The 20429-nt window shown below is 36.6% G+C and overlaps 1 protein-coding gene across 4 annotated transcripts in view; it reads left to right on the top strand.

Moving 5' to 3' along the window:
• The window catches only part of LOC114925576 (uncharacterized), a 36853-nt gene extending 20156 nt beyond the window's left edge, over nucleotides 1-16697 (top strand). For 2 of the 4 annotated variants that reach the window (XR_011874245.1, XM_072220532.1), the window contains exons 4-5: nucleotides 6985-11507; nucleotides 11600-16697. Coding sequence is in view for 3 of the 4 variants with exons in the window: in XM_072220532.1 (XP_072076633.1) it covers nucleotide 11507; nucleotides 11600-12315 (717 nt within the window). In the remaining variant the exon portion in view is untranslated. Of the gene's footprint in view, nucleotides 1-6984 lie in introns of all 4 variants that reach the window. The other 2 variants (XM_072220530.1, XM_072220531.1) reach the window with 1 other exon arrangement.
• The last annotated feature ends 3732 nt before the right edge of the window (nucleotides 16698-20429 follow it).

The following is a 20429-nucleotide window of genomic DNA, read 5'->3' as shown; positions in this document are numbered from 1 at the left end:
GCTACTACCACAATTCCCAGAGGTTGGGTTTATGTATGAACTAAGAACCCTCCTCTCAGGAATGGCATTGTTTCCATCAGCTCTCTCATGGTTGTGAACTTCTCTATCCATGTTGAGATCTAGAGCTTCCTCAAAGTTGTCCTCAGATTCTCCTTCAGATTCCTCTTCTCCCACTACTCTCTTCCCTCTTGCTTCCCTTCTAAGTTTATGAAGGGTTCTTTCCGGTTCGGTATATGGAGGAGTTGATGTCCCTCCTCTCCTACCTGTCATACAAGAACACAGCTCAAACACAAACAAGTGAAATACTCTTGGTTAATGGAAGAGTATGGTTAGATCAATTGAGGAATTAAATCAAACAGTTAGTGAGTCAGTGAGTTAGTTGCATGGATTTAAAGGCATAAAGAAGGAAAGCATGTAAAAGTGCAGAAATTAAAATTCAACAAGTATCTAGAACAGAATTAACAAAGCAAGAGAAAATTGCTCAATCTAGTTAGCTTCCAATTTGAGAATTGTCAATCGAAAACCAATCCCCGGCAACGGCGCCATAAACTTGATGCACATAAACTAGTTATGCTACGATTTAGGAAATTGCACGATCGGCAAAATTCCTTCCGGCAAGTGCACCGGTTATCGTCGTCAAGTAAAAACTCACAATAGAGTGAGGTCGAATCCCACAAGGATTGGTTGAGTGAGCAATTCGGATTAGAAGTGTGTTCTAGTTGAGCGGAATCAAGAATTGAGATGATAATTGCGGAATGTAAAATTGGCGGGAAAAGTAAATGACAAGAAAATTAAATGGCTGAATCTTAAATTGCATGAATTAAAGAGCAGAATGTAAATTGCTGAAATTAAAAGGGAATGGGGATGATTGCAAGAATTAAATTGCAGAATGTAAAGAGAAAGTGGAAATCAGAAATGGGGAATTCATTGGGTTTAGGAGATATTGAAATCTCCGAATCAAAACATGTAAATCTCTTCCTCAACCAATGTATTCATTAAATTTTGCTTGGCAATCTTATATGATTGGATCCCAATTCCTTGGCTCACCAATGCTCTCTAAAAACAAACAAATTCCCAATCCCTTGGTTTAAATGTTCATAAGAAGAGATGATGCTTGATCACTGATTATACCACACAATTTCATGAACCACAATTTGGTAGGATTACATGTCACAATATCCATCCAAACCCCAATCCAATCCACTGTGAGAAAGCTTCTCTAGCATGAATCCTCCATTCCTTTCCCAAGGCTCCGAAGGATTCCAAATATGAGTAGTCTCTTTCCCAAGACAACTACTCAATGGAATTAGATCGAGAAGCTTTCTAACAAATTTCAAGAGAAAAGATTGAAGAAGAAGATAAACTATTATTGATTCATTGAATTACAATAGAGCTCCCTAACCCAATGAAAGGGGGTTTAGTGAATCATAGCTCTGAATTCAATTACAAAGAAAAGGAAACTAGCTAAAAGTGAAAGTAAAAGTCCCCTCTAACTTAACTTCTATCCTATTTATACACTTTCTATATTGAGCTTCAGTTGTGCTTCTTGGGCTTTGAGGCCTCTCCTTGCTTTTCTTTTGCCTTGGGTTTATGATCCATAATCTTGATGAGGTTGTTGATCCAAGTCCTGTAACATTTATTGAGCCAACTTAGTGATAATCAAATAATGACACATGACTCAATAAATTGAGATTTCAAACTCATCAATCCTTCAGGCCCAATCCCATAAACCATGATATTCAATTGGGTTTCATACCAAAGTAAGTTTAAGTTAATAATTGTGCTCAAAGACTAACTTAAATCACAATATTTTTGGCCCAGAAACCCTTTTCAAGAGTGGCGTTTAAGTTGTAGTTTAAGCTTAAACTGCAACTTAAACGCCAGACACTTCCAGTGAGGCCATTTGTAGAGGCACGTTTAAGCTTTAGTTAAGGTTAAACTGAAGCTTAAACGTGGAAATGGAAGAAGGTAGCCCTGGAGAGTAATGTAGTCGAACACGTTTAACCTCCAGTTTAAGGTTAAACTGGAGGTTAAACGTGGAAAGGGAATGAGGCATCCTGGAGGTCGAACACGTTTAACCTCCAGTTTGAGGTCAAACTGGAGGTTAAACGTGGAAAGGGGTGGAGGCATACTGGAGGTCGAACACGTTTAACCTCCAGTTTGAGGTCAAACTGGAGGTTAAACGTGGAAGCTTGGAATGGTGGCCCTGGAGGTGTCGAACACGTTTAACCTCCAGTTTGGGGTCAAACTGGAGGTTAAACGTGGAGGTGGAGAGAGCAACCCTGGAGTGAAAGAAAACGTCGAACACGTTTAAGCTCCAGTTTGAGTCAAACTGGAGCTTAAACGTGGAAGCTTGGAGAGAGCAACCCTGGAGTGGAGAAACTATCGAACACGTTTAAGCTCCAGTTTGAGTCAAACTGGAGCTTAAACGTGGAATGGCCCCTGGTACTCTTCCTGGTTCTGGCGTTTAACCTCCAGTTTGAGGTCAAACTGGAGGTTAAACGTGGAACTCCTCCCTGGGTGGCATACTCATTCTGGCATTTAACCTCCAGTTTGAGGTCAAACTGGAGGTTAAACGTGGAGTGCTCCTTAAGTGAGGCTTTTCATTCTGGCGTTTAACCTCCAGTTTGAGGTCAAACTGGAGGTTAAACTTCAATCCCAGCATTACTTATCCTTCATGATTTTGGCGTTTAAGCTCCAGTTTAGGCTTAAACTGGAACTTAAACTCCACATGTGATATTCAAGCTTCCTTTATTGATTTTGTTGCTTCCTTGCTTAGCCTCTTCTTCCCTGAAATCATCCAAACAATTGCATCAAAGTCTTGCAAAATTCCATGAGAAATCTTTCATTCATAGCATTTAAGTAATATAACTAAAACTCATGGAATTTGCATCAAAATCATATTGTTTGGGATGGTTCATTACTTTGTTCTACATTTACCATTTTTGGTCACTTTAAGCTCAAGAAAATGCATAAAACAACTAAAACTAACAGAAAAATGCTAGTGAAACTAGCCTATGATGCCTTGGCATCAGTAGACTATGGTAAAATCTACATATGCATAAAAAATATTATTCATAATTTTTTGAAATGCACTTGGTGCATTTTTTAATCCTTGGGGCATTACATTCCATTCATAATGTCCAAAGGGTAATATAAAAGCTGTTTTATATCGGTCTTCTTCTTTCATTGAGATTTGGTAGTATCCGGATTTTAAATCAAATTTAGAGAATATAGTAGCCTTACTTAGTCTTTTAATTAAGTCATTTTTATTTGGTAAGGGATATCTTATCCATTTTAAGGCTTTATTTAGAGGCTTATAGTTAATTACTAACCTTGGAGCTCCTCTTTCGATTTCTGAAGCTTTCATTACATAGAACCTTGTGCAACTCCAAGGAGATTTTGATGGCCTGATTAGTCCTTTATCTAAGTATTCCTGGATTTCTTTTTTACAATATGTCAATAATTCTTTGTTCATTTGTATCGGTTTGGCTTTAGTGGGGATATCTTTTTCATTAAAGTCATCTTCATAGGGTAAAGATATTTCATGTAATTTTCTATGATGAAAAGCTTTTGGATTTAGGCTACACAAGTCCTTTTTTATCCTGTCTTCTATCCCTTTTATTAGAGTTTGAATTTTTTGACTTTCTAATTGTTGTTCTATTTTCTTATATACAATTTTTTGGTTCAGGAAACTAACTTGTTTCTTTTTTCTTTCTCTTATATTGATTTGTGAAGTAGCCATCTGTTGTAGTAAATTTAATTCTTTCCTTTTTAGTTTTTGTATAAATTCGAATAGAATAGGTTGATTTGGTATACAATAGGTGGTTACACCATCTACATCTACCGTAAAAGGGTATAATAGTAGAGTGAAGGGGTTTCCTAATATAACTTGTTGAGATATTCTTTTTGCTAAGAAAAAGGTGGTTGAAAAGCATACATTTCCTTTACAAATTTTTGCTTTAGAAGTCAGATAAACCACTATTTTATGGTTTATGTTGTGCTAAATTGAGTGGTTTTTACCAATTCTTTGCACACTTATTCATATAATCTGTATGGTTTTACAAATCCTTCCTAATTCTGTTATATAGTTGAAAACATGTTTCCCAGGCCTTTAAACTATCAATTTTAATTATCCTTTATTACCATTCGATGCCGTGATCTGTGTGTTAAGTGTTTTCAGGCTTTATAGGGCAGGAATAGCTTAGAGAATGGAAAGGAAACATACAAAGTGGAAGGAACACGAGAAAATGAAGTTTCGAGAAGCTGGCAGCGATGCGTACGCGTGGACGACGCGTACGTGTACGCGTGACAAGGATTTTCGCCAAGCGACGCGTACGTGTGACCTACGCATACGCGTGACATGTGCCACGTGCAGAAATTACAAAAAGCGCTGGGAGCGATTTCTGGGCTCCTTTTTGGCCCAATTCCAAGCCCGAGAACACAGAATAGAGGCTGCAGAATGGGGGAATTGATGCGTGAGCATCTTTTCTATCTTTTCCTAGTGAATTTGCATTTAAATTGTTGAGTTTAATTAGGAATTAATTATCTTTTAGCCACTATGGATGCTACTTTGAGTCTTGTGTAATTCTGTTTATTTTAGGTAGCATTCGGCTGGATTTGATGGAGTTTCTGCAACAAAAGAATTAAAGGAGATGACAGCGAGGAGCGACGCATGCGCGTACCTGACACGTGCGCGTGATTTGAAGATTTGCAATGCAACGTGTGCGCGTACCTGACGCGTGCGCGTAATTTGGAAAGTTGCTCAGTGACGCGTGTGCGTACCTTACGCGTATGCGTGACACGCGAAGAAGACCATCGACGCGTACGCGTGACTGACACGTACGCGTGACTGACGCGTACGCGTGACAAGCGCGAAGTGCAGAGAACGCTGATTCCTATTAATTCTGATTTAAACTTTAATTTTTTTATTTTAAAATCGGAAAAGATATTATTTAGTTTTAGAAAATAGATTTTAAATTAATTAGGATTAGATATAAAAGGGAAAAGAAACTTCCCTTCTGGGGATTCCAATTAGTTAACTTTTCATTCTACCTCAGCCCAATTTACAATCCTAGTTTTCCACTGTGAACCATGAGCAACTAAACCTCCACTGTTAATGTTAGGAGCTCTGTCTATTTGTTTGGATTGATTCTATTGTTTTCTTTATTTTAATTCATGTATTGATTTATAATTTAAGAATTATTTTCGTTATTTATCTTATGAATTTGGGTGGAATGGAAGTATGACCCTCTTTCTAATTGAGTTCTTGTATAACTTGAAAACAATTTCTCCTAAACTTCTAATTATCTGGACTTAACGGGATATGCGACATATAATCCTTTTATATTTGGATAATTTGAGTTTTTTTGGCATAGTAACTAGAATTAAACTTCACCATCTAATTGGAATTAATTGACCAAGGAATTGGCAGTTGATGAGAATTAGAGGAGACTAGAAAGGTCTAAGGAATTAGGGTCTAGTTACATATAGTTTGCCATGAATTAAATCTTGCATGATTAGAATAAATTAATAAGAAAAGTCAATCTGGAAAATAGATAACTCTGAAGCCTTAACTATTTCTCCATATATTATTTTCAACTTATTTACTTGCCTGCCTTCTGATCTTCTGAATCTACTGTTTAATGCTTTTGAACTCTCAAACACTATTTTCTGTTTGTCTAACTAAGTAAATCACTTAACCATTGTTGCTTAGTCCATCAATCCTCGTGGGATCGACCCTCACTCACCTGAGGTATTACTTGGTACGACCCGGTGCACTTGCCGGTTAGTTTGTGGTTAGAATTTCCGCACCAGAAATCATTCATTCATTCAGACACAACTTCTCATTCACATAATTGAGGTTTAGATGTAGTTTTCTAGGGAGAGAGGCTCTCTCATCTCTCTAGGTTTTAGGATTCTTAGTTTATTCCTTTTAAATTTCTAAATTCTATCTTATTTTAATTTAGTTTCTCTTCTACTTTTAATTGTTCTAGGATTTTAATTTATCTATTTCTCTTGTTGATCTCTTTATGTTGCTATTTTAGTTTATGAATTCTCATGTTAGATTTGATTTCCCTTTTTATGCAATTTGAGGTATTTTATGTTTATTGCTTCTTCTATTATTTGTTATCATTGATTTTGCAATTGTTGGTTTTAGATTTTACATTCTCTATTGTTTTTCTATGCTTTTGTTTTGTGCCTTCCAAATATTTGATAAAATGCTTGGGAGGGTTTTAAGTTAGATTTTTCTCCTCTTGGCTTTGGTTGAGTAATTGGAGACTCTTGAATTATCAAACTCCTTTGTTGATTGATAGTTGAAAGTTGCTAGTTGATTTGGATCCCTCTAAAGCTAGTCTTTCCTTAGGAGTTGACTAGGACATGAGGAATCAAATTAATTTATCCACTTGACTTTTCTTCATAGTTAGAGGTTAACTAAGTGGGAGCAATGGACAATTGATGTCACAATTGATAAGGATAACTAGGATAGGACTTCTAATTCTCATACCTTGCCAAAAGCCTTTCTTAGCCATTAGTTTATTTTCTTGCCATTTACTTTTCTTGTTACTTATTTTAAAAATCTAAAAGGATACTTTTCCTTAACCAATAGTAACATACCTCCCTGCAATTCCTTGAGAGATGACCTGAGGTTTAAATACTTCGGTTTAATTTTATTGGGTTTGCTTTAGTGACAAACAAATTTTTGTATGAAAGGATTCTTTGTTGGTTTAGAAAGTATACTAGCAACGAGAATTTATTATGAATTCTTTACTAGCAAAAATCCATTCATCAAAATGGCGCCGTTGCCGGAGAATTGCAAACGTGTGCCTTATTATTGGTTATTGTAAATATTTGCTTTTTGCTTGTTTGTTAGTTTTTGTTAGTTTCAGGACTTAGTTGCTTATTTTTATTAGTTTTTGCTTTTATTTGTTATCATGAATTCTCACCCCTTTCGCTATGAGTTTGGTTCAAATTATGTTGTAGGGAATGGAAGCTATAATGAGAACATGCATCGAGGTCGGGACAATCAAAGATGGGAGGAGGCACAAGGATTTGATCAACCCTCTTGGCAACAACCCCCTCCAATGTGCCATGGGCAACGACCATTCTACGATGTATCCCAAGACAATGGTTATGGTGGACCATTTCGTGACAACCAACCTCCACCAAACTACTATGGTCAAGAGCCATTCCAGGGTGCATACCAAGATGATGGATACGGTGGACCTCCTTGTAGTTACCAACAAGCTCCACCATATCAATCTAATGGATGTGGTAGTCCTTCCTGTACTTGTCGACAACCACCACCATATGCCTATGAACCCCCTCCTCAATATAGCTTTGAACCACCACACTCACAAGCCCCCTACTACCAAACATCCTCATATAATCCTAACCCATATCCACCATATCAACCACCTTATGAGCCATATGAACCATATATAGAACCACCCCAATTCCAACACAGTTACTCCCAAGAACCACTACCTTCATATACACCGTGTTCATATCCATCAACCCTAGAGCCATATAATCCTAACCATGCAATCTGAGCGGAACAAGAGCCCCGGGATCATTTCAAAGAAGTAATGGATCGACTTCAAGCAACTATTGATCAAATGGAGCGAGAGAAAAACCGGAAAGCATGCAAAGCTCTCATGGCTAAGGAATCTCAACTTGAAAATAAGGGATTGAAGTGTGTTGTGCAACAAGTGGAAAAGATGGAGAGTGATGAACCACCGTATCCTTATTATGATGAACCACCCTCTTATCATGAACCTTTCCTTCCAAGTAATGAGCCCTCGTATCCACCCCAATCTTCAATGCATGACACTCTTGGTGTTCTTCTTCAAGGGCAAAGAGAGATGAAAAGGGAAGTACTAGAATTCACGGCTGCCTTGAATGAAGTAGTAAATCGATTAGCTTCCCAACATTTGGGCACTCAAGAAACTCCTATGGCTACATACGGAGAATCAATAGAAGAGCGTAACATGAAAGAGACACTAGAAACTCCAGTGGACAATGAGGAACGTGATTTTGTATTGGAAAAAGTGGAGGAAGCCATAATAGTTGAAGAGGAAGAAGTGGTTGAAGACTTAGGAGATGCTGAACTTCCATGGGAATCTAGAATTGTTGAGTATTCCCCCAAGAAGATTGAAATTGATGTCAAGGAGGCTAGTGCACAACCTCCATGGCATCTTCCCTATGAAGAATTGGATGGAATAGATCAAGAAGCGAGTTCCCTTGGTGGAGATGATCATGAACCAAGTCTTCCTAGTGATGAACCCACATCCCCAAATGAACTCATTAAATCTGAAGATCCTTCATCGATTGAATCTGAAAATGATATGGAAGTGGAAGTCTTTCGCAAGGGTTAGACGGGAGTTGAGTACGCTTTGTCAAGAACGTTGGAGACTTCTCTACCTAGGTGGCCATCTACTCCTTCATTTGAGTGGGTAAGGCTCATCTCTATTCGTTTTACCGTTCCACTTGAGTATGGTATTCTTGAAACCGATGGTCAACTTAGGAAGCTTTGTGGTATTAAGCGTAAGAGAAGAATGTTTAGCGGTTGGAGTTGCAAGTCAAGGCCCATCAAGGTTAATATTTCAAGAGTTAGATGCAAGGGTGATACCAGTGAACATTTGGTTGGATCTAAGAGAAGAGTTTGGTATTGTATTGAGAATTCAGACTGCTTGCCACCCATTTGGGACAATGGTGATCCACTTCAAGACGGGTGTAGAAATAAGATTTGGGATCCGGGACTATATGAGGATCAATTTTCGGAGCTCAAAGCTTGTGAAGAACTCCCCCAAGGCTTGGTAAATTCACTTGAGAATGATGAAGATTATTGGAAGTCCAAGAGTTGGTCGAAGTTTCAAGATGAGTTCAAGCACAAGCCACCATGACAAAGAGCTCACCAAATGTCCAACTTAAGGACTTTAACTAAAAGTGCTAGGTGGGAGACAACCCACCATGGTATGATCTTTCATTTTTATTCTTTGTTCTATTTTATTTTATTTCTATCAGTGTTCATTCATAATTTCTGCATCATCACCTGCATTCTGCATATATATAAAAAAAAGGGGTAACCCACGCGTGCGTGTAGGCCACGCGTGGGCATCGATACAAATTTGGTTCTCCCATCCAACGAACAGAAAGTTGTGATGGAATCGTGCGGCTAGTGTGCTAGAGGAACAACTCGAGCCACGTGTACGCGTCAATTTTATTTTTTGGCATACCACGCGTAGGCGTGCGCGACGCGCACGCGTCGCATGAAAACCTTGCCCCCTTTAATCTAAACAGAGGGTTGCGTAAAAATGACATTGAAATTGTGCGTTTAGCACAATTTTGGCTGACGCGTACGCATGCTTCACGTGTACGCGTCATCTTCATTTATCCCCCTTCACGCGTTTGCGTCTATGACGCGTATGCATCGATGCATTTTTGCCTCATCCACGCTCAGGCGTGACCCACGTGTATGCGTGGTTTTGATTTCATTAACCCCTGACGTGAGAACCCTAACCCATTCGCGTTGCCCAACCCCTTCTCCATCAACGTTCCAATTGCTCCTCTTCCCTCCATTGCTTCCTTCCCACTCACCACCATCAACGTTGCACCACCGCTCCATTCCGGCAACCCTGAGCCGCCGTTTACCCCCTCCCTCTCCCTCCTTTCTTTTTCTTCTTCTTCTTTCTTCTTCTCTTCTCTTCCTTCCTGCCTTCACCAAGCACTACCACAGACACCACTGTGCCGCCGTGCGGCCGCCACCTCCGAGCTAGCATTACTTTGCTCCACACCTCAATTCACTTCTTCCACTGTTACTGCACCATCCAGGCCCCCCTGTCATCCCCTGCTTGCTTTATCATTCTGTTTAGATCATTTGTTAGCTTTGTTTAATTTTTGCTTGGTTTAATTAGATTCGAAATGCATGTTATTAGTTGATTCTAGGTGGTTAGGTAGCTAGGATGTGGTTAGTGGATTTAGGTTTGATAAGTGCTCTATTCCTGTTGTCTGAATTGTATGATTTTAAAATAGCTTTGCTGTTGATGTTACTGGTATGCTGTTTGATTGCTGTTTGATGTTGTTTTACTTAATGCTATAATTTCACACGAGCTGCAACTGTTACTACTGATTGAAATTATTGTTCTTGTCTGAGTTCATATGACATGACGAGTGCTGCTCTTTTCTGAACTGCTTTGGATCCATATGAACTGAGTTTTTGCTGCTTGTTTTAATTCGGAAATGCCCAATTTATTGTCGGGATGCTGCCGAAATTGTGCATTGAATTTGGTACTATTTTTACCTTGGTACACTTTATTTTGGCCGAGTTCAATTCATAATTCATTCGGTCAGCATCTCCGGCTTTATTTTGGCTCCCCCTCATGTGCATTTGTCATTGATGGAATCAAAGAACTAATTGACGAAATTCTGTGTCAATTAGAACCTTGTTGACCAATTTTTGCTGCATTAGTGCCATGGTTCAGCCATTAATTTGTTCATTGCTTATTCTTTGTGAATTTATATATGGTTTTGGTGCTTTTAATTGTTAATAAATTCATAGGATATCCAAATTGATTACTTGACTTTAGGAAATAGCCAGCTGTTTTGTTTTGCTTAATGGTGCCTGAGTCATATGAATTTTCTTGTTCTTCATACTACTTGACAAATATTGAACTTCATATGAGTTTGACTTGAATTGTTGCTTTGCTGTTGCTTATTTACCTTGAAATGCATTGTTGATGATTTTATTCTTCTTGATGCTTCTTTCATTACATGTTTTATCATCAAGGATTTGCATTGTATGCTTGAAGGTGAGCTTGCTTGTTCTTCCATCTTTTGAACTTCTTTTAGTTAGGAACTACATTACCATGCCACTAATTCTAACCCATTTTTATAACTCTTGACTTCATTGACTTTCTAACTTTTCTTTTAGTTTTAAACTAACCCTTTTAGGTTCCTTTTAAGGCATGATAATTATTGTTGCTTAACAAACAAGCTTCTCACTACTATTGCAGAAATTCTTGGTTTTTGTTCTGATTGTTGTCTGAATTATGTTTTCTTGCATGCCAAGAGTTCATTTCTTAAAGTCAACTCATGAGTGTGTCTCAATCTCCTTTTGTTTCTGGCTTCCTGTCTGCTTGCTTCTTACATGCTTTTCCTTCCTCTACTTTATTTGTTAATCTGTATCCTAGGATTTCTATTTTTCAGGATGTCTAATCCGAAAAGAAATGGCTGGCTAAGGCCAGTTCCAGTAAGAAGAAGCGAGGACAGTCATCTGTTGCTCTAGCGGATATCCTCTTGGATGAATCTTGGCGCGAAAAGAACTTTACTAATAAAGAAAAAGCTGATCAACTGGCGCCTGCGAATGACCCAGTCAAATTTTCCAACCTTTACTGTGAACTCAAGTTTCTAGTCTTTCGAGACACATGGCACCTCTATTTGGAAAGGACGCTCAAAATACCAACCGAATTAAAGAAGTACACTGAAGAGCAGATCAAACAGAGAAAGTGGGTATTTCTAGAAAGAGATCTGGCAGAAGTAAATGCATCCTGGGTCCGTGAGTTCTATTCTAACTATTTTTGGATGACCCTTGATGCAGTGCAGCTTAGAGGAAAGCAGATTTTAGTCACTGAGGAGGCGATAGAGGATATCATCCACTTCCAGCCTAAAATAGATGATACAGATGGTTATCAGAAGGCCGATGAGTCTATTCGATTCATGAGTTTTGACTTGGATGCTGTCAGGCATACCGTAGCCATTGATCCTAATGTTCCATGGGCTTTGAGAAAGTTAAAGATCACTCCACAAGGTATCAAGATTATCTATCTCAATGATAAGGCTAGACTGTGGCAACAGATACTGAGTAATTATGTGATGCCTAGTACTCATGAGTCAGAAGTGCCAGCTACCATGATCATCCTTATTTGGTGCGTCATGGAAGGAAAAGACCTATACCTTCCACGGTTCATCAAAAAGTACATGTCTAGAGTTCATGTCAGAGGCACCCTGCCTTTTCCTTATTTGATCACCCAGATGGCTCGTCGAGCTGAGGTGCCTTGGGAGCCAGAGGATGAGAGACCACCGATTGCCGACTGCAAGAAGATTATTCCGCACGACAAGCGGTTTGGACCTCTAGGCCACAAACCACCTACTATCACTACCTCTACTGATGCAGCCACATCCTCAGCAGCACCTGCAGCACCACCTGCTTCTGCAGCACCGTCATCTGCCTCTCAGCCAGTCTACCATCTTGTACACCGCCTTTTTGAGCACCTTGATCAGATGGAGCACCGCAATCAGCGGCATTATGAGTAGTTGGAGCGTTGCAACAAGCGACGCTATTCACATCTGAAGCTGATTGTGACGTCGGGGCGTACTGACATCCCCTCTGAGCCTGACATACCCTCGGAGCATTCTGAGGAGGAGAAGGATGAGCAGGAGGAGAGCCAGCAGCAAGCACAGCACGCGGAGACTCAGCCTGAGCAGCCTACAGAGCCACCGGCACCTATACAGCCACCACCGACAGAGCCAGCAGCACACCCTTCAGCAGGCAATGATCCTTCTCACCCAGCTTGACTGAGAGCATCGAGAACGATGCTATGCTTTAAGTGTGGGGAGGTCACCGTCTCTGGCAGATTATATTTTGGTGAACCATTTCAGACTTTTATCCTATTTTGCTTTATTTTGTATTTTGCTTTATTTTATTTTATTTTTCTTTTAGTACTTGCACATTTTTGCTTTATTGTACTTCTGTTTATCTTTACTTTGTTGCATTTTGCACTTTGGGCATGTATATATCTTAGATATTTAGCTTGAATTGCACTTTTAGTTTATTAGTTGTGATGTGAAAAAACATAGATTATTGAGCTTAGTTTACCCTTTTGCATATGAGAATTTGTTTTGATTGAAAATAGGGAGTAAACTAACAACTTTTAGCTTTTCATAATCACAACATCTCATTTAGTATATATATACATATAATAATAAGTGTTGGTCAATTGATGAAATTTTCAGGGAATGTATCTTTTTCTTAGAAAAGGCATTTAAGAGTCACATTGATTTGAGTTGAAACTTTTTGTAACTTGCACGATATATATACATAATTGGAATATGGTTTTGAGCTAAGAACACACAACCTGTGAGTTTTTGAGCTTAATTATATAGTTACATTATTTAACCATAATATTTTATTCTTGTGTGTTTTCTTCTCTATGATTACAATATTTGCTTTTCTCCATTCTATATATCCATTGTTTAGTGTATTTACATGCATACATATGATTGAGGCTATTAATTGCTATTAGCTCACTTACCCCAAATAGCCTACCATTTTAATTACCCTTGTCTGCCACTTTGAGCCTTTTAATCCCATTTGTTCTTTATATTACCACATCACTAGCCTTAAGTGAAAAAACAATTAGTTACCTGATTTGAATCTTTGGTTAGCTTAAGATAGTGCATTAACTAAGTGCGGGGAATTGTGGGAAACCTGGGTTAATAGGAATGTGTTGTATTTCCACTTTATTTAAATATTGGGAATTTGGGTGCCTACTCATGTGAAACCAGAAAAACCATATGCATTGAAATGTTATGTTTGCTTTCATGTTCATAAAAAAAATGAAAAAAAATTAATTTTTCACAGCATAAATAAATAAATAAATAAATAAATAGGGGACAAAATTACTCCAATGTTAAGCTTAATAAAAGATCAATGCATATGTGGTGAAATTAAAGAAAATTTGATACATGAGTATGTGAAATATACAAAAGTGAGACTGTGGGTAGCTAGGAATAATTTCATATATATAGAGTGTGTGTATATTAGGTGAAGGCTTTGGTTAGTCAAAGATTCATATTATAGCCCACTTAACTATACATATATCCTCACCCTTACCTTAGCCCCATTACAACCTTGAAAAGACCTCATGATGTTTGCATTTGTACACTTGATAATTGTTGATTGGTTAGATGAAGAACAAAGTTTTAGAAAGCATGATTAGAGGAGGTTTGAGTGGTTTAACCCCAAACACTTGAGTGACTAGAGTGCATATACAAATCCCATGAGGGTTCAATGGCTCATTTCCATATGTCCATATTTGATCATTGCTTGTCTTGCAAGTTTGTGAACCCTTTTGATTAACTCAACTCAATTGTGAATGTGTTCATGATGTAAGCCTTGAAGAAAATACAAAATCAGTATCCAAAATGACACACAAGAATCAATATTATCCAAAACTAAGAAATTATTATCCAAGACCAACCCTGGCTGATGTAAGCCTTGAAGAAAGAACACAGTTAGTACAAAATAGTTTTACCGGATCTGAATTAGTAGAATGGAATTTAGATGGGTTAAGTGAACAAGCTATTTTAGATCTAATGTGTAGTATGACTATGGCAGCAACTGCTTATAAGGCAAAACGAGCTACTGATAGAAAAGCAGCAGTCATGATCACACAAGGGTTCATGGGACAATTAAAAGGATGGTGGGATAACTTTTTAACTATACCATAAAGAGAATTAATCCTAAGTAGTATAAAACCAGAAGACCAATCACAAGATGCCAAAACAACCTTAATTTTTACAATTATAAGAAACTTTCTAGGAGACCCAAATATTTTTAAAGATAGAATATGAACCCAACTAATGAACTTATGATGCCCGACAATGTCTAACTATCGATGGTATAAAGATGTTTTTATTTCTAAATTTATGATGAGAGATGATGTAGCAGCCCCTTTTTGGAAAGAAAGATTCATAGTTGCCCTACCCAAACTCTTTTCAGAAAAGGTTTTACAAAAACTACAATCTTTATTTGGTACTCAAATACCATATGAAGGCCTAACTTTTGGCCAAATACATAATATAGTAGTACAAACCAGAGTAGAAATATGCACTGACACTAGATTACAAGAGAAAATGCGAAGAGAGAATATGAGCAATAAACGAGAATTAGGAAACTTTTGTCAACAATATGGCATTACAACTGAAAAAGAACCTAACAATCAAAATAGAGTCATTAAGAAAAGAAATACAAAAACTTTTGGGAATAGGTACAGGTATCAATCGAAAGAATCTTATACAACAGGAAATAAGCCAAGAGAAAATTACAGGAAAAAACAAAAGTGGACTAATCAAAAGAAAAGTAATAAGAAACAAATAGTTTGTTGGAAGTGTAAAAAACCAGGTCATTATGCCAATAACTGCAAAACAGAAGAAAAAATAAACAAAATCAGTAATGAAGAAGTAAGAAAAGCTTTAGCAGCTATATTAATTGATAGTGAATCAGAGAGCGAAACGGAAAAATAATATTCTTCTGATGATTCGGAAAATTTTATTCAACAATTAGATATACCATCTTCTTTAGAGACTTCTAAAATAGAGGAAGATTCGTGTCTGGGACCAGGAATATGTAACTGTGATAGTTGTGTAAAATCCTTAAATGTAATTACGAGAACTCAAAAGTCAATCAATACCTTAACTAGGGAACAAACAAACACTCTAATTTCTATAATAGATAAATTAGGAGATTCTCCCTTAAAAGATGAATTCTTATTTTAATTAAATGATCTGATTAGGAAAGAAGAAAAATTTAAAGAAGAAATAAGGCCAGTAGAAATTAAGGAAATATATAATAGGTTTAGAACACCTAAAGAAGAAACTTCTTTAAAACATTTACAAGAAGAGATAAAAATGTAAAAATCCGAAATTTCTGAATTGAAACAACAAAATATATCTCTTGATTATAGAATACTAAAATTAGAAGGCAAAAACATAGTAAGATTACAAAAAGGAAAAGAAAAATTAGAATCAATAAAAGAAGAAGAAGAAGAAGAAGAAGAAGAAATTATAAATCCAATTAATTATATTAATAAATTATCATTATTAATTAACCAAAAATGATATACCTCTATAGTCATAATAATCAGAATAGAGAAATTTGAGTTTATAGCTATGATAGACTCAGGGCAGATGTAAATTGTATCCAAGAAGGATTAATACCTTCCAAATACTATGAAAAAATAACTGAAACTATTGTGCATATTTTAATCACTTTTATCCCACTTTTATCCCATTCGATACCTTGATGGCTTTGATGAGTGATTTCAGGTGTAATAGGTTGAAATGGCTTGGTAAGAGTGGAAGGAAAGCATGGAATTGGGAGAAAACATGAAGAAATCAAAGGAGAAGCACACATTGGAGTGTGCGTACGCACAACCTTCTGTTACGCACAAGAACTACTCAGCCATGTGTGCGTACGCACAACCTCTTGTGCGTATGCACAAGAAGAAAATCAGCGAGTGTGCGTACGCACAAGTCCCAGCGCGTGACTCACTTAATGAAAATCGTTGGGGGCGATTTCTGGGCCTCCAGAGTCCAATTTTGGGACTTTCTGAAGCTGATTCACACTATATCAAAGGGGCCCTCTTTCCATGTGAAAGGGGGGAGCAATTAGGGTTAGATTTTAGTCATGTAGTTCATTTTCTCTCCCCATTCTCTTTAGAACCTAGGGTTTTTAGTTTAATTTCCTTGTAATTGCTACTTTTAATTCTTGTTTTGATCTAGTTTATTCTACCTTTCTTTACTTTATTATCTTAATTTCCTTGTTTATCTTGTTAATTTCTCATTTTATTTGTCTTTTATTTTTATGTACACTCTTGTTATTTTCATTTACGTTTAATACAATTTTATGTTTCATGTCATTTATTGCTTTATTGAGTTGCTATCTTTATTTTTCTTGCTTAGTAGTTGTAGTATTTTTTATTTCTTGTCATTTTACCATGCTTTCTTTACATGTCCACCAAGTGTTTGACAAAATGGTTGGTTGGGTTTTTACTTAGTTTTTCACACTCTTGGTAGGGAATTTGGGTGTTTGGGTGAACTTGAGTGGTGGATATCCATTCAACATTGTGTGAGGGTTGTTAATTAATTTGGTTTTCCTTGACTCTAAGTGACCCACTAGTGTTGACTTAGGACTTAGGGATTGAGATTAGTTATGCCTAGTTGACTTATCCTCGATGTAGGGTTGACTAATTGGGATTAATCCACACAGGATTACCATGTTTGTAGTCCACAACTAGGATAGGAATCCTAAATTACCCAATCCTTGCCAAGAGCTCTTTTTAGCATTTAATTGCCCTTTTATTGCTTTCTTTAATTGCTTTGACTTTTAATTCTTTGCATGCTAAGTTACCTTCTTGCACTTTAGTTTCTTGCCAATTGCAATCTCCCAACCTCCATACTCTCTTATAGCCAATAATATAACATTTAATTGCAACTCCTAGGGAAGACGACCCGGGATTTAAAACTCCCGATTATTAATTGGTTTGAATTATGACATCTTTAGATTTAAATTTGATATTGGTCAATTGTTGGATTTGGAACTATACTTACAACGCCATTCTTAATTCGAGATAAAATTCTGAACCCGCTTTGGGCCACCATCATGTAGCCTAAATCCAAAAGCTTTTCATCATAGAAAATTACATGAAATATCTTTACCCTATGAAGATGACTTTAATGAAAAAGATATCCCCACTAAAGCTAAACTAATACAAATGAACAAAGAGTTATTGACATATTATAAAAAAGAAATCCAGGAATACTTAGATAAAGGACTAATCAGGCCATCAAAATCTCCTTGGAGTTGCACAAGGTTCTATGTAATGAAAGCTTCAGAAATTGAAAGAGGAGCTCTAAGGTTAGTAATTAATTATAAGCCTTTAAATAAAGCCTTAAAATGGATAAGATATCCCTTACCAAATAAAAATGACTTAATTAAAAGACTAAGTAAGGCTACTATATTCTATAAATTTGATTTAAAATCCAGATACTACCAAACCTCAGTGAAAAAAGAAGATCGATATAAAACAACTTTTTTATTACCCTTTGGACATTATGAATGGAATGTAATGCCCCAAGGATTAAAAAATGCACCAAGTGAATTTCAAGAAATTATGAATAATATTTTTTATGCATATGTAGATTTTACCATAGTCTACCTAGATGATGTTCTTGTATATTCTAAAGGAATAAACCAGCATATTCAACACCTAGAAAAATTTATTAATATTATAAAAGAAAATGGTCTTGTCCTATCTGAAAAGAAAATGAACATATTTATAACAAAAGTAAGGTTTCTAGGATATGAAATTTTCTAAGGAACAATTACTTCGATTATGAGATCTGTTGAATTTGCAGAAAAATTTCTGAATGAAATTATCGACAAAAAACAATTACAAAGATTTTTAGGATGTCTTAATTATGTGGCTGAATTTCTACCAGGAATAAGAACTTTATGTGAACCTTTGTATAAAAGGCTAAGAAAATAGCCCCCTCCTTGGACAGAAGACATGTCTAAAATAGTTCAAAAAATTAAATATTTAGTAAAAGAAATTCCTTGTTTGAGTATACCAGATCCTAAGGCAAGTCTAATCGTAGAAACAGATGCCTCCGATTTAGGGTATGGAGGAATACTTAAACAAGTTCTTCCAAACTCCTCAAAAGAACAAATAGTTAAATATCATTCGGGTGTATGGAATTCAGCCCAGAAAAATTATGCTACTATTAAAAAAGAAATATTAGCCATTGTCTTATGTGTTTCATGTTTTCAAGAAGACTTATTCAATAGAACCTTCTTAATCAGAACTGATTGCAAAGCAGCCCCTAGTGTATTAAAGAATGATGTTAAAAATCTAGTTTCTAAACAAATATTTGCTAGATGGCAAGCTATATTATCATGCTTTGATTTTTCTATTGAGCATATTAAAGGAGAATCAAATGCATTACCTGATTTTCTAACAAGAGAATTTTTGCAAGGTAAAAATGAGCAAGAAACAAACAAGAAGTGAAGATTATGGTCAACCTCTTGACCAACCAGCAACTCCAATACAAGCTAAACAATTATCTATCAAACCCTTGACGATGTCATAGGTTGTTAAAAGTGAAAAATCATCAGCATCAACTAAAAGCTTATATGAGGTCTTTACAGTTAACAGATATACATTATTGTAGCCATCAGATTTATTTAAAACTAAACCATTATCTGAAGAATATCCTTATCATGAATAATCCATACCTCTAAAAATAATGGCTTTAGAGAAAGAATGTTTTAAGATGGATAGAAGAATCCTTTATAAAACAGTTTTTCCAAATACTTTTCACTATCCTCCAACAAACATCCAAAAAACCCAAACCTTTTATGAATTTATCCTAGTAGACATAGGATCAATTGAATTAACTCATAATAAAGACCAGACCACAAAAGATACAATATTCTCAAAAATTAAGATTATGAAAGTAATGACATTATCAGAATGGGAAAACCCTCCCTTTCATTGTAAAAGTTTTACTAGAAAATTTGAACCACAGTACTACTCCTATTATGATTATATAGATGCCTGGTGGAACACCTTATATCTTTCTCCAAATCTCACTCTTGGTTCATATGGTTCCGAAAAGGGATTTCTCTACAGTTTCCCAAATGGTTCCAGATATGGTTTCAAGAGTTTGGACCAATGGAAGCAATTTTTCCAAAAGAAGCTAGTATGTCTTATGAATATTTCAAAAATAAAACATCATTTCTGGATGGATATAAGCTGATTTCCTTCATTCCCACTATGGAAATATGCTGGATAATGACCTGGGAATATGATTCCGCGGGATATGAAGATACTCTAATTGTACAGTATTTAATTAGAAACATAAAAGTGAAATGGTGGAATAAATTTGACCTGAACCTAATTAGTAAAAGAGCAATTGATAATTGGATGACTATATCCCAAAAAAGAGGAGAACCCGCAAGCCACAGTTCAGGATTCGAAAAAATATCATTTGAAAAAGAAACTCGCTTTCTAGCCCATAAAAAACAAATGATGGCGGCCCTTGCAGCGGCCACCTCAGAAGAAGAGATCCATAATTCTTTAAAAGCAATAAAAGCAGAACCAACAGACGAAGATGAAGAAGTCCAGTCCAGCCCAGGACTGTACATATGAGATACCCAAGATCCATTTGAAGAGTAAAAAAAAAAGAGTCCCGAAATCAGAAAACAGACACCTATACAAAGTTGACAGAGAAGGTGTCAAGACGATCTCATAAAATAATAAAAGCATCTCATGCAGAAAGAAACAAAAGTCATCAGCAGGATTCCAACAGAATCACAGCAGAAAGAACAAAACCAGCTACCGATTTACGGAAAACTAGAAGAAGACATTAACTCGGAGACAGAACTTCTGAATTCGCCCACAGCAAGAGCAAACAGATTAGCAAAACCAAGGGTTAAAATGTAAAATAATAAAGGGCTTAGCCTACTATAAAAGGGGTGGGGGAGGGGGTTGTTGATCATCCACAATTCTACACACATCCTCTCATACTCTGAAACATAAACACTTTTAAGCTTTCATTGCAATCCCTGTATTTAAAAGTTTCATCCT

The sequence above is a fragment of the Arachis hypogaea genome, chromosome 16, assembly GCF_003086295.3.
Source record: "Arachis hypogaea cultivar Tifrunner chromosome 16, arahy.Tifrunner.gnm2.J5K5, whole genome shotgun sequence".
Taxonomy (NCBI): domain Eukaryota; kingdom Viridiplantae; phylum Streptophyta; class Magnoliopsida; order Fabales; family Fabaceae; genus Arachis; species Arachis hypogaea.
Note: the sequence above shows the minus strand (reverse complement) of the source record. Positions and strands in the feature narration are given on the sequence as shown.